The 13,115-nt window shown below is 34.5% G+C and overlaps 2 protein-coding genes across 3 annotated transcripts; one reads left to right on the top strand and one right to left on the bottom strand.

Annotated features, from left to right (window-relative positions):
- The first annotated feature begins 4,903 nt into the window (after positions 1-4,903).
- Positions 4,904-9,132, top strand: LOC133698603 (uncharacterized). 2 transcript variants are annotated; one of them, XR_009843164.1, is made up of 8 exons: positions 4,904-5,545; positions 5,737-5,871; positions 6,205-6,572; positions 7,349-8,093; positions 8,199-8,295; positions 8,379-8,433; positions 8,751-8,909; positions 8,995-9,132. XR_009843164.1 is itself a non-coding variant. In XM_062121582.1 (7 exons), exons 1-7 carry the CDS (start codon positions 5,083-5,085, stop codon positions 8,811-8,813), a joined length of 1,926 nt encoding a protein of 641 aa, XP_061977566.1. In that variant the 5' UTR covers positions 4,904-5,082; the 3' UTR covers positions 8,814-9,132. The 2 variants fall into 2 exon arrangements, 1 of the variants encoding a protein (XP_061977566.1); XM_062121582.1 differs by having other exon boundaries at positions 8,751-9,132.
- A 1,371-nt stretch (positions 9,133-10,503) lies between these two features.
- Positions 10,504-12,874, bottom strand: LOC133698604 (transmembrane ascorbate ferrireductase 2-like). Its single transcript, XM_062121583.1, has 4 exons — positions 12,431-12,874; positions 12,238-12,286; positions 11,032-11,231; positions 10,504-10,933 (listed from the first exon to the last, which is right to left on the bottom strand). Exons 1-4 carry the CDS (start codon positions 12,575-12,577, stop codon positions 10,628-10,630), a joined length of 702 nt encoding a protein of 233 aa, XP_061977567.1. The 5' UTR covers positions 12,578-12,874; the 3' UTR covers positions 10,504-10,627.
- Positions 12,875-13,115: the final 241 nt, after the last annotated feature.

The raw sequence follows: 13,115 nt of genomic DNA, 5'->3' as shown, positions 1-13,115 counted from the left end.
GACACACATGTTCCATATAGGTATAGAGAGATGACACCGATACTATAAGACATTGTGGTTTTGTTTGAATTGTCCATTGATGAATGAGTAGCAATAGGATTGTGTTATGCGAGTGATCATTTAGATTGGCACCCTCTCTTTCTAAATTGAAGGGGGTAGTATATGTCTTAAGTGGATTGATGAGACATTTACAACACCACAAATTGATGTTAAGGAGAAGTGGAGGTATAAAATAAATTATAAATCTAATCTGTTAATTATTTGTTAAGTTTGAATGAGTTATTATTGTAATTTTAATATGTTATGTAAGTATGTCAAAGCATATATACTTCATCTGTTTAACAGTGTATTATTCACGGATTTAATTGAAAGATATATGCCTTTAATTTATATGACGCTTTTGGATGATTTTGATGTCATCCCCACATATAGCTGGAGATTTGTTATCTTGACATTCTTGTACAAACATTCATGTCTTGCATGCATGAAGGAGGTCAAATAGGTTGAGGGATATTTGTTACATCTACATGTATGAAGCGAGAAATACTATCTAAACTTTAAATATTTATTGTTAACACAAAAGGTTTTTATTGAATAACAATTATGGTTGTGGGAACATTTTCATGTGAACAGGCCCAGATACCGTAATTATCATATAAGACTGTCCAGATTATAGGGGTTACACTTTATTTACCACTTGGATGCAGGTATTGCGATGTTATTTTACAATTATATTGATTTATATTGTGTAATTTTAACTTTAAAAAATACAATTAAACTAACATATTTTTAATGTTAAGTGGTGTACTAGTAGAGTATTTGAAAATAATTCAACATATATATTGTTATTTTATCAGAGTGAGCTAAACAAGTATCATGCTATCCAAGTATTTTTTTTTCAACCATTGGTTTAATAAAAATCATTACAGTTCACCGAATAATTATTGTTTAATATTTAAAAAAAGATATTCTATAAGTCATATGGACACCTTATTCAAATGAAAAATTAACGGTTGCTTTAGTTTTTTGCACTACCAGTATAGATATATGAACATCAGTGGTCCCACTAATATTTCTTGAGATGATTGAGCTATATTGTCCAGACTAGGTAATGTGACAAATTGGCTACAAATAACACATTCCAGTTGACATTGACACGAGTGATGCATTGCATGCTATAACTTGTCGGGGTAAAAATGATGATTATGACTGGGTAAGCCGACATGAAGTTTATGTATTACAATGGGATGCATAGAGGAATGAGATATTTACATAAATACATCCTATGACTACATACAAGGAGTATATGATTTGGTACATGAGTATCACATGTCGAGTCATTACTCTGGATCCCAAGCAGGTTTCTCCACCTAGATACATGTAATACGAGTAACATGCCCAACAAATTCAAAATCTTGTATGTAATCGAATCTTGTCATAATTAATATTTGTTAAACGTTGGGTTTTATGTATTGATCTTTTAATTTAACATTAACGTTTTATTAATACTAGGTTGGCTTCATATTGCAGGAGGTTCGAGAGGCTACATCTTATCTTCGTAATATTAACGAAGAAAGTGAAATTCACACCATTATGTCTTTATGGTTAAATGTTTGCTACACTAGATTTGATACCTTTGAAGAGAGGTTAACTTTTGATGATGTCATGACAGAGGACGAAGTCATTCACGCAAGTGCATGAGTTGGATCTAGTCATGCTATTGATGAACCCAGATTATCCCGTAGGCGATATAGACATAGATAGATAGATGAGTTATGTTTATATATTTTAGAATTACTTGAATATTGCATTATTGAATTATTTTTTATTCATTTTGCATGTATACATGTTTTTGTTTTTTTGCATTCCTAGGGTTACTTGTGATTATGAAATGTAAGAATTTGTTGAATTTCATTATAATTTGTAGATTGAGGTTATTGTGGTTTTTTACAGGGTTTTTTTTAAGTGGGACAAGATTCTGGGTATAGTTCCTATATAGGGAAACATAAAACTCTTAAAATTTTGTTAAAATTTTAAAATTTTTAACTCTCTAAAATCATAAAGTAAATTAAATTTCAGATTAATAAAAACTATGATTTTATGAACTTTTTCAAGCTCAAAACACAAATGTTTTTGAAAAATGGACAATAGCCAAAAAGGTTTGATTGTTGTGAGAAACAGTCAAACTATTTTGGCTATTGCTTGACCATTTTTTAAAATGTCTAGTCATTTCTCAAAACGCTATACGATTTGAAATTTCTAGATTGATAAAAATATACATTTGATTCAATGACGCATTTCTGAACTGTGACAAAATTATAATTGATGTTGCGGTTCACAACTACGATATCTAGTCAAATGTTGTGGTTTAGAAATGCGACATTTCAATATTGTCGTGTTTCTGAACTGCAACCTCCTCAAATTGTGTTATTTCATCAAAACTTTTTCATCCTATGTTAATTTGCTATTTTTTTGTGTTTTGTGTGCTAATTGCCCAATTTACCCCTCCAGTCTAATAGAAATTGTACCTGCATCTTGACATCAGTGACAACTCCTTTCTCTCTCCAATCAAAACTATTATGCAAACCACTAAAATCCATGGAAGAAACAAAACCTTTCTCTATTGGTTCATTACCACCACCTAAAACCACCAGTATACATTCTCTTAAACTCCTCCTTGATTAAGTCTTTAAACAAATAGGGTTTAGTGCCTGGTACTCAACAACTTTGAAGGGTGTTTGAGAGTATTGTATGGTTAAGTGTGATAGCTTTTTTTTTTAATATACAACTCATTTAATATATAAAAAGCTATCATCAAAAAAAAGTTTTATTTGTTTTTTTGTTCTTTTATAGGTAAAAAGAAACACCCCATCACACTGTTGATCAAGTTCTTATTGAAAATCCCAATGTCGTGCACGTTCTTTCATTGCATACTCTTTGCTATACTTTTTTATAAACATCTTGAACTTCTCTTTAGTTCCTAGAAGGTGAAAACCATTTTTCATGAGCTTACTATTGTCAAGGGTAGGATTGTCTTTGACTAGGAGGACTGTTGGGTCTCGTGGGTTGTCATAAAAAGATGACTATTTCATTATTAAAGTTTGATTTTGTGTATGTGGGCAGGGGGAGAAGAAATCATATGTGTTTGGTATTGTGGTAGCTTTTATGTTTGTGATTTTAAAAAAAGTTATTTTATAAAAAATATTTTTAATTGAGGTTGGTTGGTATTTATATATGTTTGGTTAAAATTGTGAATGAAATTGAGGTTGAACAAAAAGTAGTTTAATGTATTTGGTTAAGAATGTTTTTCAAATTTAAGTTATAAAATAACTAAAAAAGATATATATATATATATATATATATTAATGGTTTTTAATTTAAATATTGTAAATTTAACTACTGCTATTATATCATGAAATAAATAATACTTTATATAAAATATTTTTTATTGTTCCATTAAATTATTTGCAATTCCATCACGTATGAAATCCATCCGACAAGGGCTACAGTTTCCATGGTTTTCTAAGCGTGCAACAACATCAGGTAAAATATCATCAGGAACAAAATTGAAATTGTGATCAAATTCTGTAAATGTTACGTCATCATGCGATCTCCTTTTAATTTATATAGTGTCATTAAATAATGTTAAATACTAGTTTTTTGAATAAAACACAATTAAAAATAAAAAAATTGAAATAAATAATACTTTATATAAAATATTTTTTATTGTTTCATTAAATTATTTGCAATTCCATCACGTATGAAATCCATCCGACAAGGGCTACAGTTTTCATGGTTTTCTAAGCGTGCAACAACATCAGGTAAAATATCATCAGGAACAAAATTGGGATTGTGATCAAATTCTGTAAATGTTACGTCATCATGCGATCTCCTTTTAATTTATATAGTGTCATTAAATAATGTTAAATACTAATTTTTTGAATAAAACACAATTAAAAATAAAAAAATTGAAATAAATAATACTTTATATAAAATATTTTTTATTGTTTCATTAAATTATTTGCAATTCCATCACGTATGAAATCCATCCGACAAGGGCTACAGTTTTCATGGTTTTCTAAGCGTGCAACAACATCAGGTAAAATATCATCAGGAACAAAATTGGGATTGTGATCAAATTCTGTAAATGTTACGTCATCATGCGATCTCCTTTTAATTTATATAGTGTCATTAAATAATGTTAAACACTAGTTTTTTGAATAAAACACAATTAAAAATAAAAAAATTAATTTTTTTACTGGGTTGAACCCGGTTCGGCCATGAACAGTGGAGAGTGATTAATTCACTCTCCATTGTTTAAGTGGAGACGTGAGAAGAAGGAGAATCAAGTTGAAGCTGCTTTTGGTTACCCTACATTTTAAATTTAAATTGTATTGGGTCTCATAAACAATAAATTATATTTAATAATTAATCAAATAATTTATTTATGTGGTCTGCTTTAAAAATAGAAACAGCCACATAAACAAACATTCTCATCGTATGAAGGGGACTTCAAGTTTGTATTATACTTAGTTTATGTCTTTATTTTATATTATTTATAAGAGTAAATTTATTTATTTTTATTTTATTTTAGATTTTGAATTGAAAGTAAAGTATACAATCCAACTATAAAAACTCGATGTAATTTTCTATTATTATTATTATTATTATAGATAATGAAATTAAACTAATTATAACATAAATATAAGTTCTTTTTCTAATATATATATTGGATATGGTAGCAAAAAGAATGTTTCGATCAACCATTATCCTCAAACAACATGTGTAGAGTATGGTGGAAGAACCCATACCTTTGAAAATTCTTATTATTTATAAAATATATTAAAAAAGGAAAAAACAAAGGAAAAGTAATAATAATAATAATAATAATAACAACAGAAGAAAAAAAGTAAAGAAACAATAGCGTTTTGAGTGAACGGTTTTCAGTGTCACTACTCCTTCAATATCACTGTAGCAAAAATCCCCAAATTCTCCTCCTCCCTCTCTCTCTCTCTGCGACCTCAAAATCCAAATTCCCAATCCTAATGAATCCCTAATTTCCCGATCTCTCTCTGCAACAGTATGGACTCTCGGCGAGCTCCAAGAACCGCAAGCGACCCGAAAGTCCGTAAAGTCGGGTTTTTTACTGCTCCACCCGACCGCTCTCTATCCGGTCCACCCGACCACCCAATCTTCTCTTTCCCCACTTCTCCTCCTCCTGTTGTCGACAACTCCTCTCCTTCCGCCGGCAACTCTCTCTCTCCCGTCATGATCCCTCCTCCTCGCCACTCCTCCGCCACCCTCTCCCCTCTCCGCCGTGACTCCGCAGAACTCTTCCCCCCTTCTGCTTCCCCCACCTCCCCCGCCTCGTTCTCCGATGATGTGGCGGCGGCGGTGATGGGGAGGGGTGCTGTTGCTGCTTCGAGTAGCTTGCCGGGAGGGTTGGGGTTTGATATTGCGGCGGTTAAATCAGCCGCGAGTAGTGTTCCGGCAAGTGGATTGACTACCGTCTCAGTTGTTAACAATTTGCCTATTGGCATTTCTGGTATTGCCTTTTTAATTTAATTATCATATTGAATTATTATTTTCTTATTTAAATATGATTATTCAAATTAAATCAATTTAGTGTGGTCATTTTTTTATGCATGATTTGTGAAGTAATGCTTAAATTTTTTATTTTTAGTTAAGGTGACTCAAGGCCGTAAGGAAATGACTAAAAATTATATGTGATTGCAGAAAAGGGTAGTGGGGTAGCAGTGGAAATGCAAAATGATCAATCTACACGCTCCAAGTCATTGAAAGAGAAAACTACTAAAGCAGAGAGGCGTGCACTTCAAGAAGCTCAAAGAGCTGCGAAAGCTGCTGCCAAAGGTGAATACAGCTCTATTATTTTCTTTTGACATGTCAATTTATTTTTTTTCCGGTGCTACAAGTTTGTTCTATCGATATTGCCTGGAATTAGCTGTGTTTAATTACTATTTCATGTGCTTGGATATCTTAATTTTTTGTTTTGGTTATGAGCAAATGGAGTTTTGTCTTTCATCCTTTTTTGTTTGGTTTTTATGTTGTCAAATTTCTCATGGAATAAATGAAGGGATGCCCTGTTGAAGGTCGTCAGTTTTCTTTTGTCTAGCACAACTGTTTTTAGGCTTTTTTATAATAACCCAGCTTTAATTACGGTTTCTATCATGGGTGGGTTATTAGCTGAAGGTGGTAAGGCACCTGCCGCTGCTTCTGGGGCTGCAGCTTCTGTGAATACAAAGTCAACTAAATCTGTGAAGCCACCTCCTTCACAGAAGAATGATAGTGCTACAGTTGCAGCTTCAGAGAAGAAGGGAGGTGATAGGCCACCAGAAAAGGATAGAAAGAAGGAAGTCCCACAACCACGCATGCAATATGATGACAAGAGCCGGGTGGAAAAGGCAAAGAGGCGTGCTGTGGTGAAGCAAACAGAAGCTAGGAATAGAGTTGAGTTGTTCAGGCATTTGCCTCAATATGAACGTGGAACTCAGCTCCCTGAACTTGAGTCTAAGTTCTTTGAGCTTGATCCAATGCACCCAGCTGTCTATAAGGTATTCATTTGAAGTTGTTGTTTGCACCTTCTGTGGACATATCTTCTGGTTATTATACATTGAATGAATTTAATAATCTTAGATAACTATTGAACCGGAATAATCTTTTTGATATGGTTCAAGTCTACATAATGTTGTGTACTGATCTAGTCTGCATTTGATTCTATGTAGAAGTTAGTTGATGATTGCTACTTTTAGCTGGATGGTCATGTATATGGCAGTTACTGATGAACCTTTAGCAGGGATATTTCTGTAATCTTGCAGTAATAAGGCTTGGTGGAAATTTCGGTTATCAGTAATTTTATTTTTATTTGATTCTAGAATTATTAATCAGGAGGTATCGTTCTTAATTAGTTAGGAATACTCTTTACTTTTCCTTGTGGTATTTAGTTTTTCTTCCTAGATTAGGATATCTCTTGAGTCTATACATTCCAACATTGTACTAGCTTCTAAACATAGTTATTTTGGGAATAATTTTTTTCCAAGTGTGAATTTCTTAGTAGTGTGAGTCCGTTAAAGCTGTCACTTTTTTTCTTACACGAGTCCTGTAAAAGGAATCAGTGAGGCTATCAAGGTTAAAATGTGTTTCCAGCAGAATCCTATCATCATTCCTGCCCCATTTCTACCTTTTAAGCATGCAATTTCAAACCCTAATCTCCCTTATTGTAAATCCCTAAACCTCTTAAACACTACCCACCTATATTGATTGCAGTATATAAGTGATTGAGTGTTCTGGTGTTGCTGTCCAATTGTTGAACTTTTCTTCTTGTTGACAGGTTGGATTGCAGTATTTGTCAGGAGACATATGTGGTGGCAATGCTCGTTGCATTGCAATGCTTCAAGCATTCCAAGAAGCCATTAAAGACTACTCAACACCACCTGAAAAAACTCTTACTCGAGACTTGACAGCAAAAATAGGTAGTTACGTTTCTTTTCTTATTGAGTGCCGCCCACTTTCAATCAGCATGGGGAATGCAATCAGGTTTCTGAAGAATCGAATTGCCAAGTTACCTTTGTCTTTGTCTGAATCGGAAGCAAAAACAAATCTTCATTCGGACATTGATAGATTCATAAACGAGAAGATCATAATTGCAGACAAGGTGATAGTCAAGCATGCTGTTACAAAGATCAGTGATGGCGATGTTCTACTTATATATGGGTCGTCTTCTGCAGTTGAAATGGTACTATTGCATGCTCATGAGCTTGGCAAACAGTTCCGTGTCGTGGTAGTGGATTCTCGTCCAAAGCTTGAAGGGCAACTATTACTTCGTAGATTGGTTGGAAAGGGAATCAATTGTACATACACTCATATAAATGCCATTTCTTATATCATGCATGAAGTTACTCGAGTTTTCCTTGGTGCTTCGTCAGTGCTGTCCAACGGAACAGTTTACTCAAGAGTTGGGACTGCTTGTGTTGCTATGGTTGCTCATTCATTCCATGTACCAGTTTTAGTTTGCTGCGAAGCATATAAATTTCATGAAAGGGTACAGCTTGATTCAATATGCTCTAATGAACTGGGTATGCATTTCTAGCTACAGGATTAGGAGGTTCCTCTTGCAATTAATGACTGGCTTGTAATTTTCTTTATGCTTAATATCTCCAATACCTGTCCATTCCTTGCAGGTGATCCAGATGTGATTTCAAAGGTTCATGGGAGAGAGGACATCAACTTCCTTGATGGATCGGACAATAGTGCAATTCTCCAGCTTCTGAATTTGATGTAAAATTCTTTTGATGCTAACAATGGTCTATGAAAGATTTTGATTTTTCAGAACCTGACCATGAATCTTATATGTTGGACAGTTATGATGCAACACCTTCAGATTACGTTTCAATGATAATCACGGATTATGGCATGGTAGGTTGTCTGATTTTGAACTAATTTTTATGCTGTTATGAAAGTTCTTGGTGGTTTCACTTGGTTATATTCAGAGCATTAGTCCAATCGAAATTGATGCATGCGCATTTACACCTTGATTAATATCTGCTTGAAACCTTCCAACTTCCAAGCTAGGTGATCTATCTGGTGGGCACTGGACCTTGGACTGATGGGAATGAGGAAATGGGAGGAAGCACTTACTTTTTCAATCATTACTTTATTTATTAACTGTAGTAAATATTGTTTTCATCTGTTATTGTAAGCTGCCATTGACTCGTATCATGTTGTGCTTTCAGGTTCCGCCCACAAGTGTGTCTGTTATAGTACGAGAATATCGAAGAGAACACTTGTGGATATAGATGGCATGCAGATGGATCATCAAGCTTCCCCAAAAATTTTGCCCATGATAATATCCGTCTTCTGGGAGCAATAAGACTGGCAAAACTTTTAATAAAGTGATTTCTTTTCCTCTCTGGTCACAGTTGTGGAATAATGCTGAGATTTTGACACATCTTTGTTTCTCATTTCCTGACTGTGTAGAGTGCCATTTTTGCCTCTCCGGGCAGATTTAGCAAGGCATACTCATGTATGTTGTGAACTGGTGACAGAGATGCATCCCTCTTGGGGATTTCAGACAATTAATTTTCAGCAGATAACAATTTTGTTGCCAAAAGCTTACACGTCGAATTGTTTTAGAAATTTTTATTCAACTCTTTATTTATATTTTTCCTGGTGGTTTTAGCATGTGATACTAGCAGCTGGTGCAACTTGAACTCACATGTGTACATCGCATGAAGGAGCGTTGGTATGAATTAGCTGGAAAATCTAGAATTTTCAAGAACTACTTAAAAGCATCTTTCTCATGGTTGTCTTCCGCAATTTAAATGTTTTCAGTCCTTGTAATGCTTGCAGACATGATTGGGACTCAAGTGCTGCTTGAAAAGGCGATGTTATCTGGCAGTAGACCGCACTATAATTGGAGGAGGATATTCTAAAAAAATGCATTTTTAAAAAAAAAATATTAAAATAATATAAATTTTTTATTTTTAAAAAATTATTTTAAACATCTACATCAACACATTAAAATTCATAAATATTAAAAATTAGTAATTTTTTAAAAATTATTTTTAAAAATATTTAAAAAACAAGAATAAACAGATCTAAATCTACCTGCTAGCACTAACAGCATGTTAAAACGATTTTAGCATATAAATAAATCGATTAATCCAACTATATATTTTCCCTGTATGATTTGTGACATTTTGATCCTATTCTCGTCATCATCATAAGAAACTTTTTATGTTCAATTGTTTCTCAATACAACGCTGCATTCGTGTCATTTCCAGCATTCATCTGTTTGATAATTGGTGGAATTTGGAAAATCTTTAATCCAGTTTAAGTTTGGTCAAGAAACCTCGAGCCCAGAAAGCAAATGTTTTGCCATTAAACTACAACATGTCCTTCCTCAAGAACGTGGACAAGTTCATTCACCACAAGGACAAAGGTTTGTGTACCTAGCCTTGAGAGAAGGTGAAACCAATTAACTACATATTAATCAAGAAGCTCCACCTTCCTCTGGTGCCGGGATTTATTGGTCTTAGGGTTCCATTATGTTTATGTGGAGCTCGATATTCAGAAAGGTGGTAAGGCAGAGAGGCTCAGCTAACGGAAATTCTATGGAGAGAGGATTCCAGAGAACTCGTCTTTGACTCAACCTAGAGCTGGACCAGTAAACCCAGAGGCGGCCCGACGCAGGAGATTAGGACAGAGAAGTTAGCGATAGGGGTCTCTCCTCTCCCTTACCACATACCTTTTCCTACTACTTTGAACTGACTGAGATGACTTCGCTTCAACACAATAATTCACACTGTCAAGTTCTACAGTGTATTATTCAGCATGTACATGGAAAATACATAGCAAGGGGAAAAGGGAGAAAATCACAAATCCCTTTAAACACAAGGGAACGTAATAGTTGTGGTCACAGAAAACCACTCTGCTCTAAAATACCAAGTTGGGAATTTCTCTCAATGCTATGCATGCAACCAAATAGAACAGCAAGTGAAATTTTTCATGGTACATTGATCTTGTAAAAATAAATATTAACCTGTGATTCACATGCAGTAAGAGTACAATTCTTAATCAAACATCAGTTACGGAAATATACATATCGTGCCTACTCTGTTGCGTTTCTGGGGATGTCACCTTTGCTATTCAGAGAAGTAATTGTTGCAAGAACAACTAAACCACCCAGAACAATCATCAAGATACCCAATGAGTTCACCAGCAAAGCTTCAGCGGAGTAGTGCGATATTACCTTGTTGGTTTGGAGGAATGTGGCTTTTTCTAAGATACCAGTAGTAGCAGTGGCAACAGCAAGGGCATAAATATAAACCCCAAAGAACACATGCCATGGGAGCAAGGTGGCCCTGCTATTCCTTGAGCCTCCTGGATACCAAAAAGTTACGAACCCAGCAGCCCACTGGAATGAAGAAAAGATTATGAGTAGCTCACAAGCTTCATGAAACATAGTGCACATGGGTAATCATCAAAGAGAATAAAAGGAAAAATGAAAAAGACCTGGATGCCGAAGAGGAAAAGGCATGCTAGCCCCAACCAAGAGTGCAGGCTGTAAAAATTGTTGATGCCCTTGTCATTATGGAATTTCCAAGCAGCCCATAAGCCAATCAAGCTTAAACAAAAAGCGAGGAATTGTAGTGTCAGATGAACTAATTTTTTGAAGCTTTTTGTTCCTGAAACCGTTTTGTAGGCTAGCATGGCTGCATGAGTCAAATAACAAACAATTGACACACAAAATCAAAAAACACCAACATGGCACCAGTGATGACTGGGTTAAAATTCATAGATAACTAAACATGACAAGTTCATAACATGCCACTAACAACATTTGAACCCTCATGGCTCAAACATCACAAGTAACAACTCGCTTTCTGGTGTTTCCAGAGCCCACTACAAAAGTCCAACATTCCATCCATTCTTTCTCATTGTAATTTGTTCATATCCAATCATGCTTATAATTCAACATGAAGCATGTTTGCACCTTAGTTCTAAGGAAATAAAAAACGACATCCCAAATATTTTCCTGAGACTGCCTCCACAGCAAAACATGATTCCCCAGAGAAGTTCATATTTTATGTTACCATATATAGAAACAGAAACTATAAGAAAAATAACACTTATTTGGATTGTTAACAGAATATGATTAAACCAAAAGAGGCCATAGTTTTCTCTCCCTTTTTGAGGATGAAACAAACCCATTCACCTGATAATTATTGACACGTTTCAACTTTAATAAACAAAATATCACAAATTCTAGATCTATTAAGCCACACACATCAGAAAACAAAAGATCCATGCATGTGTATGGAATCAGTGTAAAGGTAGTTGAATACATGTCTCTTTCGTAACACCATGTCAAACATTTGCACAGAGCTAAACGTGGTCTTGTAATAGCAATAGAACAAAACATCACTAATATGATTATTGCATGTCATGCCATGTACGTTTTACACCACCAGTTAAACCTCGAAACATTTAATTGTAGAACTTCTTATATCAATGCCTTCCAATATTCCCAACAAATCAGCTTATTTGTTAGATTCATAATTAAAAGAACACATCAAAAGAGCTCTCTTGTCAATTTCTAGAATTGAAAAGCACATTGGGCATCCATTTTAATCTAAATTATTTTAATTAATCATCTCACCCCAACATATCTGCATACACACAATACTAAAGCCAAAAGAGCACAAAGGGGATACTTGCCTTCACCATTCAAGAGTACAAGCCCAATCACCATCAAAACAGGATGTACCTTCAAAAGGGGGACAAAAACAACACTTAGTCCACCAGTAATCCATACCCAGAGAAGAAAAAACAGGGCCCCGGTTTTAAGAGTACAGTATCAAAGATTTTGATCATTCTCAAAATGAAAATTAGAGAGAGTTGGAATTCTTACATTAAAGATGAGATCTTTGTTATCAGAGACAAGAGCCAATCCTCCTCTGTAATGAACAGTCCACGTCAACACCAGAGCAGAGACTATCACCCCCATTAACCTCACCAACACCATCAAGGTTGGGAATTTAATCACTGGAACTGCCATTTTCTTTATTTCTTTTTTGTAACAAAACTGCAAAGATAGGGAGAGAAATGCAGTACAAAAAACAGGTTGGGTTTATTAAGGGGTTTTCGAGTTTGGTAAACTCGGAACGAGGTTTTGGATTTTGGATCTATGCCTTCCTTTCTTCAATTGATTGCTTGTATTTTTGTTCAGCCTCCAGAGACAAAGAATCTATCCATTAGTAGAACTGTCTATGAGAAAATTCCTACTTCATGCTAGGTTTTCAACTGACTACCACATCAGCACCGTGCGGGGTTTTACCTTTATTATTATACTATATTTTAAAAGATATTGAAAAAACACTGTGCATATATACTGTTGATATAGATTTATAGACCAATGCTTTTAGATTTGGCTTTAACATCAGACCCCATATTAAGAAGGAAATGAAGAGATTTTAAGTTTGATATAAACATTATCTTTTCTATTTATAATTTCAAAAGTTACTGGTTACGCTTGGTAACTAGACTCAATGAATGTTTTTGGGGTTTGACTTGCTTTCCAAACCCAATGGCCACCA

The sequence above is a fragment of the Populus nigra genome, chromosome 7 (genome assembly GCF_951802175.1).
Source record: "Populus nigra chromosome 7, ddPopNigr1.1, whole genome shotgun sequence".
NCBI classification, from domain to species: Eukaryota; Viridiplantae; Streptophyta; class Magnoliopsida; order Malpighiales; family Salicaceae; genus Populus; species Populus nigra.
This window is presented reverse-complemented; position numbering and strand designations above follow the sequence as displayed.